The 10,519-nt window shown below is 54.2% G+C and overlaps 1 protein-coding gene across 2 annotated transcripts; it reads right to left on the reverse strand.

The window, feature by feature from the left end:
- Positions 1-8,609: 8,609 nt before the first annotated feature.
- Positions 8,610-9,940, reverse strand: SOX1 (SRY-box transcription factor 1). 2 transcript variants are annotated; one of them, XM_065675770.1, is made up of 2 exons: positions 9,139-9,940; positions 8,610-9,081 (listed from the first exon to the last, which is right to left on the reverse strand). In XM_065675770.1, exons 1-2 carry the CDS (start codon positions 9,938-9,940, stop codon positions 8,807-8,809), a joined length of 1,077 nt encoding a protein of 358 aa, XP_065531842.1. In that variant the 3' UTR covers positions 8,610-8,806. The 2 variants fall into 2 exon arrangements, with proteins under 2 accessions (XP_065531842.1, XP_065531841.1); XM_065675769.1 differs by having other exon boundaries at positions 8,610-9,940.
- Positions 9,941-10,519: the final 579 nt, after the last annotated feature.

Consider the following 10,519-nt stretch of genomic DNA (forward strand, 5'->3'; position numbering starts at 1 on the left):
GAAACGCACTTTCTGCTCTAATTTCTTCATTCTTTCGACTATTCCACAAGACACATAAGTAATGCTGTGACGCCAGAGCAGAGGAAGTCTCCCTCTGGAAAACTCACTGCATAGCTATGTCCTTACCTCTTCACTCTTATGGCAGTCAAAGACACATCGCTGAAAAGTTTGTTAGTCTAAACTCCACGTTTCCCTTGTTCAGCTCTTAATTTTTTATTTTCATTTTTCCTTAAATTTCAATCTTCCTGAGCTATTTTCTGGAATCTGAGATTCACACTTGTCTCCCAGAGTTCTCCTTTTGACATATGCAGGCTTCAGCTCCCTTGTAGCTGTGTATTTTAAAAGGCATTTCGCACCTAGTTTTCTTTCTCACTCTCCTTCATGGTGTGTTTACACTGTCCGATTGCCCAAGCACCTCGTTTTTTCTCATTATTTCCTCCATTTCAACAGCAGGAGGAACCACACAGCCAGCACCTGCCCTGTGACTGAAAAGCAGTTTAGAGGAAGGTAGGATTGATACTGCACGGAAGTGTAGATAATGAAAAAAATTCAAAGAAACCCTTGACCAGAGCAAAGCCACTTCCTCTCTTCTCCTACCTACAGGTAAAACAAAAGGTAATATTGAAAGCTAACCCGATTGTTGATCAAGTGATTAGTCAAGATCTTTTCCAAAAGATAAAGATATTAACCCGTGTGTAAGGCAGGAGGAGGAGACCATAGTTAGGGTCTATGTAACTCTGATGTACTGCAGATGGTTTCAGACCCCCCAGCTTTCCTCACCGGGTCGGAATTGTGGTTTCGTATCACTATTTCGTTGTTTAGAACTCCCGTGCCTGAAGTTTTAGTCTTACCCGCAGCCTTGGGCTGCTCGCGTTTGCAGCTCCAAGGCATAAGAGACTGCTACTTCATTCTGCTAATTTGATTAGGATTGAACTATCCACTGTCCAACAGCTTTTGCAAGACAATATTTTTATACGCTATTTATGCATGGGAGTAAAGGGAAAAAAGAAAAAAAAAAAGGCTGAATTTAATACTTCTGAAATTTGGGCGAGACAATTTTGGGGTAGAAAATAAACCTCTCCCTACTTCTCCCGCACCCGTATCCCCCCCCCGTGGATAAATTATACTGCCCAAAATGTATGGTGCCTTTGTTAACCGTTAGTTCCTAGTTGCTATGGAGAGTTTTACGCCTTGATAAACTATATTTCACCTCCTGCCGGTGAAAGCTATTCTTTCCCTAAAGGCACACTTTGCGGGCTCCGGTGCTCCCCCACCCCCGGCCGGCTGCACCTCCACGGCCCACGCTGCTCTGCCCTGGGCCGAGGCGGCGTTTTCCCACTCCTCGGAGCCCCTCTCGCCCTCCAGCACTTGCCCAATTGTTTGACCACGGCCAGATGCTCTCCTGCTTCTACTCGGTTTCATTGTCCCTTTTTGTTTTTTTAAGGTTTCTGAAGGATAGTCCCTCTATCTGAGAGCCGCAGCTAACCGTGGCACACGTCTTCTCCAAATCAATGCGAGGTGCCCGGGCTGAAAGCGTGGACAATGGGATTTTACCGAGCATGAAGCATATTACCCCCAAACCCGTCCTGACAGGCCACGCTAAAGCACTTGAATGACTTTCTTGAAACGAGACTTTTCTGAAGGCTCCTCCCTTCAGGGAATTACACCGGCCGGGAAAGACAGGCATGAAACTGCACGGGTGCACCCCAAGGCTCTGAAAGTAGGGGAGGGTTCTTTGTCTCAGGGCCCCACCGCTTCCACCCCAAAGCCAAGGACCAGCGCACTTTCCCTGAGGGGCGGCTCCTCACTCCACAGCATCTCTGGGAAGTTTAAAGGATGGGATTTTCTCTGATCCTTTACCTTTGGTACCTCCAGACTTTCTGATGGCATATCTAGCAGTGCAACTCGGTTCAGCCAGCTCCTACTGACTTCTGGCATATTCTACACAGGCATTGCCAAGTGTGTCCCAGTTTTCGGCATGAGGCTTAGGAAGGACTTCCAGGTCTCCTGCTAGTACCCTTTACTATCTAAGGCTTGTAGCCACAGGAATGGGGTCCATACACTGTGATAGTAGAGTTCCTCAAGAGGCTCCCAGTTTGCTAATCTTCACTTTCACACAGTTGCCTCCAGCAGCAGAATGGCTCTCTGCATGTAAAGGCTACGGGGCTTTCCATTCAAATTCCGCTCCTGAAAGCGTCCCTGCATCTGTACCTGCACACCAGGGGCCCGGGCTCCTTTGCCAGCTTCCCTTCCCTTAGAGGCTGCCCCTGTCTCACTGCTCCTGTTGACTCAGCTGAATAACGGAGGGGCCGGGACCAACAGGCAGGCAAGGCCCTGGGCGCCCAGCATGCATAATCCCCGCTTTGCCTCCCGCAGCTCGGGGCAGCGAGGGTCGATTACCCCCAGTCCCTCATCCCCCTGGCTGCAACCGGTTCCTGTCCCGTCTGCGCTCCCCTCCGTGCCGAGCTCGGAGTCCTGCAAGACGTGCTCCTGACACGTTTTCTGTTTCGTCTCCTCTGTCTTCTGACTTTAACCCTCCAGAAGCGGCTTTTCAGCCAACCTTGGCTGTCCGACTTCCATCACCCTCACCGTGTTAAACTACTTGCCCAGGCTTCAGTTTCTCCCAGAGAAAGAGGCACCCACACTAACCAAGACACGAACCCACGGAGAGTAGCTCCATCTTGACCAGTCCTCTCCAGTCCCTGCATGCCCTCCCTGGCACCTCCCTCCCCAGAACTGTGTGGTCCCCTTGGCGCGGGGGAGACGGAAAAGCAGCGGGGCGGGGGCACACGGTTCCCCGAGAGGGGCCACCGGTGGCATCAAGTGACTGGGGATTCCCTCTGAAGATGGGGGGGGGGGGGGGGGCGCATTTCCGACCCCGTCTGCTTTAGGTCCCTTTCGGATAGAAGTGAGCAAAAGTGCTCGACGTTGGTAATGGGATAGCTCCGAGCGTTCTCGGTTTAGGGGCTGTGTGTTTTCCAGAAGAGGAGAAGCCGAAATGCCAATACGTGGAAATACCGCTTGCTCCCCCCTCCCCGCCACCCAAAATATTAGTTATAGTGTGTTGTGCTCCCTTCCCCCCGTGCAGTGTCTGCGTGTGTGGGGTGGGAGCAGCCCGGCGGAGTTGCGGCGCCGGTGCCCCGCGGGGCGCGGAGAGAAGGCCAAGGAGCCCACCCGCTACCACTGGCTCTTCGGAGGGTGCCCCCCTTCGTCCCCCCACCCCGCCCCCGGTAGCCGTGCGGCAGATGGCCTGCGGTCCGGGAGGGCGTCCTGCGCCCTCCCGCCGCTAAATGCACGACTGGAGCCGGACTTTGGTGTCCCCGGGAGCCCCGCAGCCCAGCCCCGGAGGGTCCCGTGTGGAGTTCAAGAGCGGCCTTTCCCGGCTGGCAGCAACGGGCTTGTTTTTCCCAGCTATCTTGGCCGGCCCTCCCATACTCCCCCTCCCCCTCAAGCCTGCGTCCCCCTCCTTCCCTTCCCCCCTGCTCCGCGGTGCGGCCAAGCGACGGGGCGCACGCAGCATCCTCTCTTCTGTCACCCCCTGCAGCCCCCGACCTCCAGCTGGCAATTCTCCTCCCCAGACCCCCCAGCCTGTGGCCTCTCCCTTCTCTTTGGAGCCGGGCCGGGCCCCCCCCCCGCACTCCCCCTCAGCTTCCCAGTCCAGGGATGGGGCCCGGTTTCTCTGACTGAGCGGCCGGCCGCTGCCTTGCAGCGGGAGCCGTCGGTGTTCCGCTGCGTGATTGTAAACGGGTTTGACTGGCCGTTGATCCCGGGGTCAGGACTCTCCTCTCTAATCCCTCGCTCTCCAAACACCATCCCACCTCCTCCTCCCTGCGTTCTCCCTCCCTCTTTCTCTCCCCTCTTCCCCCACCCCCTCTTCCCCGCCCCCTTCCACCCTCATCTTCCTCTTGCATCATTCATCTGCACACACACACCCCGACGGCACGGGGTGCACCTCGCAGACACCCACGCACACCCCTCTAACGACACCCCCCAGACCCACTACTCCACTAACCGGGGGAGACGCACACACGTTTGCTTAGCGAGGAGGGCCCTTCCCGCAAGATCAGCCCCCCCGAACACTCACACGGAAAGACAGACACACGGATACTCTGCCCCTGCCCGCCCCCACGGGGCTGCCCCTTCCCGAGCTCCCCACGTATTGTAGAGGGAAGCCGAGAGCTGGAGCTGCCGTGGGGAGAGGGTAGAAAGTGTGGGGGAGACGGGACAGAAAAGGGCCGGGGTGGGGGGTGTGGTGAGTCACAGGGAAAGGCGGGAGCATCGCGGGTCCCGGGAAAGGGTCGGCGCCCGGCCCAGGAGCGTGTCCCCCCAGCTAATGCGTCAAACCCGCGGGCACCTGCCAGATTGCTTGTTTTAGCCGCGTTTTGCTTCGCAGCAACGCTCAGATTAGCCGTTTGGTTCTCAGCCGTGTGGGGTGATGTTGTGTGGGGGTTTTCTTAGTATTTTTAAAAGATATATTTCCTTTCGTAGCAGTTTCTGCATAAAACAAAATGCTGCACCCGCTTCAGGCGTTCCGGTGCCTCCGGCCTGATGCTGATGCATGTAGTGCAGCTGGCAGGGAGGATCACCCCCCTCCCGCCCTGCCAGAAGCATCTCGGGAGCCTTCTTGACCAGTTATGGCCCCTCCGAAAGCTCTGGGGCTGAGCCCTCAGGACCCCCTGTGCAGACTTTTGGACTCGTCCCTCTTTCTGTCTTCAGGGGCAATTTCATGCGTCCCCTCCCGAATATCATGGGTCCTTTTCAGCCGCCCTGCTGCTCCCAGGGGCCAGGGGCAGCCCCATCAGTGCCCCCTCCGCCCCCCCCTCCGGGCTCACTGCGGTGTGACTCCGGTTGAGGGCGCGTAGGAGTGGAGCTGGAGGGAACGGCTTTTCCCCGGGGCCCAGCGCCACTCCTACGAGCTCAGCGAGTCCCGCAGGGAAAAAAGGAGGGGGCAGGGAGGGAGGCAGGAAAAAGGAAAAAAAAAATAAATAAAAATAGGGAGAATCGTTGGGAAAAGAGCTGTGGAGTTCAGCCAAATTTGCCTTTGGCTCCAAGTTTGGAGCGGATCAAACCTGTTATCGCACTATGCCTCCTGTCCTCCTGGCTCCTCTGCCGCCGCCCCCCGCCCGGGGCTAAGGGACCTGTCGGCAGAGCGGTGATCGGGAGTGTTAGGGGGGTGTCGGGGGTCCTGACTCCAAGCCCCCTATTCCGCAGAGAGGACACCTCCGGCCCGCTCCCCTTCACCTTACTCCCTGGATTTTCCTTCCTTTCACTGAAAACATGACTTTCTTTTTTAATAATTCTTGTGCATAGGTGATTTTAATAGCTCTGTCAATCATATTATAGGAGGAATATTTCATACAATTTTAGGTGTAATGTACTTAAACCATAAATCGCTTAGACCTATTCTTAGTTTTGCATGTTCAATTATGCTTTTATAAATACCCCGCACAGCAAAAAGGCCAAAGACTGAATTCTTTTACTGTACCTAAACCTAACTCGTCTGCCTAGCAAAGTTGCTTTAACTTTGTTTGTATGCCCAAAAGTGAAGTTTAACTAGCTCGAATTAACCTAAACTGCCAAACCAGTAAACCACGAACAGCAAACGTTTCTACCCTTATGGTGTTGGGGGGTGTGGTGGCTTTTTCTTTTTTGGGGGGGGGGGGGGGGTAATATTGCACAGAGGGGATTTTGTTTCTTTGAAAGGCAGTCCAAGAATATTCGAAGCTTATTTGAATATAGCTGAGATAGGGTCCGTTTAATCCCCTTGCGTTGAAAGTGCAGGTATTCCTATTATTCCAGGCATAACGCCATTGAGGCGCTAAATCGTGAGGAGAAGAGGGAAAACTCGTTAAAAGGAGCTCATTTAGAAAGTCGGAATATTTCTCTTTCCAGCGCTTCCCCCTAGCATTTCTGGTGTTTTGGACTCATACAGCTGTTTATTTGCTTTTTTCCCTTGACTACCCCATCCCGTCTGTTCTATCAGTTTTATGCAGCCACACAGGAACACCTCGCCGGGATTTTTCCCTTCCGCATTGCCAGTAAATGTGATTTTCAATAGCTATGACCCTTAAAGAAAAGGCACGTAACGAGGTTGCATCAGATGTATATGCGTCTGCATGTGCACACGTACCCACTCACTCCGGCCATGGTGCTATCTATAGTATGTATAGATATGTGTGAGTACGTACATACACGGCCGGTAACGCGTTTCAAGAAACAGTTCAACAGGTGCTCAGTTTATCCTGGGTGTTTAAAGGCACACCTATTAGTATTTTAAACTACACGTAGGACTGTGCTTGGCTGAAGGGGACCCACGTCACGGAAGGTTCCTCACAGGTTCCTGCTTTCTGTCTGCGGTGTTTGTAAACTGAGGATTTCCGAAACGAGCCTGGGACTGTCTGAATCCGCACACACCTTGCCTTCATCAAGGCTAAATAGTGAAAAGGGAGAAAAAAAAGAAAAAAAAAAAGAAAAAGAAAAAAAAAAAAAAGGAGGGGGTGTGTGGAATGGTGGAATTTTGGTTTGAAATCAATACAGTTTCCATGAAAATTTTGCCTTCATTTTAAAGAAGTAGAGATTGAAACAAAATTATCAAAATGATACCGAAGAGTTCTATGCGGCAGTTGACATGCCAGCGTTACAGGTGAAGTGCAATCTCTAACACGGACCTAAATGGCTCTTCATCAACCAAGCAACACTTCCCCCACTCCTGGGTGGACGAAGTACTCCTTCGCCAGCGCTAAAGGTGGTTCAAGCAGCCCCACAGCCTGCTACCACCGACAGTACCGCCCTGGACGTGAAAAGTAGTTTTTCCGCTTTTGTTTAAGCAGTTACGACCGACTAAAAAATTTATTTGGTACAGTACGATATTTAAACGCGGCGCTCAAAGGTGTTATTACTATCAGCCGAAGTTTACAGCAAACTTTTAATTCCAGCATACCGAAAGGTACCCATCAACAGCTGGGGGGGGGGGGGGGAGTGGGGAGGGAGAATGATTAAGTTAAATTTCAAAGCATGGATCAACGTTCTGCCATGACCAGACCCACACCGTTCCGCTCGACGCCGCGGCTGAAACCGGCGCTCTGTTCTCGGGGGGAGGGAGCGCTGCCCCGCCGCTCCCTGCGAGCCCCCCTCGGGATGCCCGGGGGGAACGGGGCTGCTTTTCGCGCTTGGGGTTTAGAGGTCGTTGCGGTTTTTTCCGAGACGCTCAAACCGAAGCGCTTTCGCTTTTCATGGCGTTAATTAGGGGGGAAGTGGCGCGTCCGTCGGTACTTTCGCGTCCCCCGGGGCAGTCGGTGCCCCCCGGGCCGGCGGTATCCCGGCCGAGTGGCGGGCAAGGGGCAAGTTATGGCTCCGGGCAAGGTCTGGACGGCCAGCACGGCCCTGAAATCCACACAGCGAACGTTCACGCCTAGGAAGAGTCATTCGGTAAGTTACTTTCCTTCGCAGTACGGAACGAGTGTTAAAATAAAACAGTTTTGCTCCCTCCGGAGGGATACGGGTTAGGCAGGAGACATCAGCATTTACTACCGGATTGCACTTCGTTCTGCTCGCAGCTCCAGTTAAAAACTTCCTCCCCGTGTTCTAGGTTTACCTGCTGCATTTCCAGACATACCACAGCAAATACTACCTTGTTCTGCGGTCATTCTCTCTCTCTCTATATATATATATAAAATAAAAATATAACAGGTGACTTTTTCCGCTTTGAAATTTATTTAACTCAAAATTGAAAGCATCCTTAGGATTTCTGTTTAGCAGAAAGGCTTTTTTAGTAAACTATATACACAATCTGAAATCCTTCGTAACGCCTAAATAAAAATTATTCACAATGCATTTACAAGAAATTATACCAAAAAAATAGCCAAACAAAATCCCAAAAACCCAAAACAAAAAACCCCAACTCGAAACAAACAAAACCAAAGGGCAAACAAATACAATAAAGTTTTACAAAATCCAGGAAAAACCCAAACAAGCTACCACATTGCAGCCTCCAACTGAAAAAAAAAAAAAAAAGGAAAACAAAAGTTTGTATAAATAACGAAATTAATAAAAAATTAACCCCAGAAAACAAAAACGCGAGAACATCTACGGAAAACTTTTAAGTGTTGTTTTGGGTTTGCCTTAGTACATGAGTAATAAATGAGAACTGTTTCCCCATCAACTTAGAGTTAATTAGGCAATAAAAAGCCCTCGCAAGAAGCGATCCGTGACCGAAATCGTACCGGTTCCGCGCGGCATAAAAGTTGGCATCGCCTACAACAACTTTGTGTCGTTATTATAGACAATTGTCGCCTTTCCGCCGTAGCATTTTTTCCCTTTCCCTTTCTCACTCCTCTTTTGCAAATAAACGCTCTATGTCTCTTGCGTGAATGATAAATACTGTACAAAAAGTCTCGATAAAACACAGAAGTTCAGTCTAAAACTAGTTTCATAAACTAGTCCTTCTAAAAAAAAAAAAAAAGGTAAGTAAAGCAACCGTTACCTTTTTCTCTCTCGTTATTATTATTATTTATTATTATTATTACAAGAACATCAAAACATTTCTTTTCTGTACAAAAAGGAAGGAAGAAAGAAAAAAACAAAACATAAAAGAAGAGGGGCAGGGAAGGGTGGGCGGGAAGGGGAGCAAGAGGCAAAAATAAGAGGGGGGATTCCGGGAGCGGGGCCGGGAGTGGGGCCGGGGTGCTGGCGGGCGGGCGGGACAGGAGCAGGCGGTGGCAGCGGCCGGGGCCGGTGGCCAGGCCGATGCCGGTGCCCGCGCCCTCCTCCGCCACTCTCGGCGCCGGTGCCGGAGGGCGGCGGGGTCTCAGATATGCGTCAAGGGGACGGTGCCGTTCACCCCCGTGCTGGCGCTCTGGTAGTGTTGGGGCAGGGAGTGGAGCCTGCTCTGGGCGGCTGCTGCCGCAGGATCCCCGCCTTCTCCCGCCGGTAAGTACATGCTGATCATCTCCCGCAGGTCCCCGGGGCACGGGGCCCGCGAGTGCGAGGTGACGGGCGGGCTCACGCTGGGCTCCGACTTCACCAGAGAGCCCAGGGCGCCCAGCGCCCCCGAAGAGGCGGCCGCCGCCGCCGCCGCTGCCGCTGCCGCCGCCGCCGAGTTCTGGTGGGGCTGGGAGCCGTAGGGCAGGGCGCCGTAGCCCGAGGGTGAGGCGCTCATGTAGCCCTGAGAGTTGGAGATGGGGCTGTACTGCAGAGTGCCCATGTCGTAGCGGTGCATGGGCTGCGGGTTGTGCGGGTGGTGCGGGTGGTGGGGGTGCGGGTGGTGCGGGTGCCCCCCGCTGCCCGGGTGCTGGCCGTAGGCGAGCTGCGCCTCCTGCATCATCGCCGCTGCCGCCGCTGCCGCCGCCACCGAGCCCGGGTAGGCGCCGTTGGCCCAGCCGTTCATGTGAGCGTAGCCGCCGCCGGCCGTGCCGCCGGGACTCTCCAGCCGCTGCCCGACGCCGCCGGGACTGACGCCGACGCCCATGCCCACACCGACGCCTCCCGGGCCTCCTCCGGCCGAGCCGGCGCTCAGCAGCCCCCCAGCCAGCGAGTACTTGTCCTTCTTGAGCAGGGTCTTGGTCTTCCGCCGGGGCCGGTATTTATAATCCGGGTGCTCCTTCATGTGCAGCGCCCGCAGCCGCTTCGCCTCGTCGATGAAGGGTCTCTTTTCGGCCTCCGACATGACTTTCCACTCGGCCCCCAGGCGCTTGCTTATCTCCGAGTTGTGCATTTTGGGGTTCTCCTGGGCCATCTTTCGCCGCTGGCCCCGAGACCACACCATGAAGGCGTTCATGGGTCTCTTGACCCGGTCCTGGTTCGCTTTGTTCCCCCCTCCACCGCCGCCGCCGCCACCGCCGCCGCCACCACCTCCTCCCGCTCCGGTCTGCCCCGAGAGGTTCGTGGGGGCCTGGGCTCCGCCGGGGGAGTGCAAGTCCGTCTCCATCATCATGCTGTACATTCAAGTAGCTTTTTTATTTTCCACCGGCGCCAGGCGTGAAAAAGGAATCACACATAGAGAGGACGAAGCCCGGGAGGACGGGGAGCGGAGCGAGGCGAAGCCCGTTCGTGTCGAGGTAGCGACCGCCGTGCAAAAAATAATTTAAAAAAAAAAAAAAAAAGAGGAAAGGGATAAAAAAAAAAAAAAAAGGAGGAGAGGGAGGAGAGAGAGGAGGAGAAAACCGCGAGGAGAGCGATCGGAAAACTTTCTCCCCGCTGCAGGTTCCCGGCTCGGTGCGGGGGGGTCTGTGGTGGTGGCTGGTGGTGACGGGAGCCCTCCGCGGCGCCGCGCACCCCTCGGCTGGCGCTCTCCTTTGCCCCGCTCGGAGCTGCGGGTGCTGCGGGTGCGGCGGCTTGTTTGTTCTTTGAGAACTTGGAGGGAGAGAGGAGAGAGAGCGAAGGGAGGGAAGGGAGGGAGGGGAGGGAGCGTGTGTGACTTGCATCCGCCGATCGCAGGTGAACGGAGGAGAAGAGAGAGACGGGAGAGCCCACCGCCGAGCGGGAGGGGGTGGAAAAGAAGAGGGGGGGGGGGGGCGGAAGA

Source organism: Lathamus discolor, chromosome 4 (genome assembly GCF_037157495.1).
Source record: "Lathamus discolor isolate bLatDis1 chromosome 4, bLatDis1.hap1, whole genome shotgun sequence".
Lineage (NCBI taxonomy): Eukaryota > Metazoa > Chordata > Aves > Psittaciformes > Psittacidae > Lathamus > Lathamus discolor.

What these genes read in the sequence shown, in the direction of transcription:
- SOX1 (XM_065675769.1), bottom strand. Translation starts at nt 9,940, where the DNA reads ATGTACAGCATGATGATGGAGACGGACTTGCACTCCCCCGGCGGAGCC.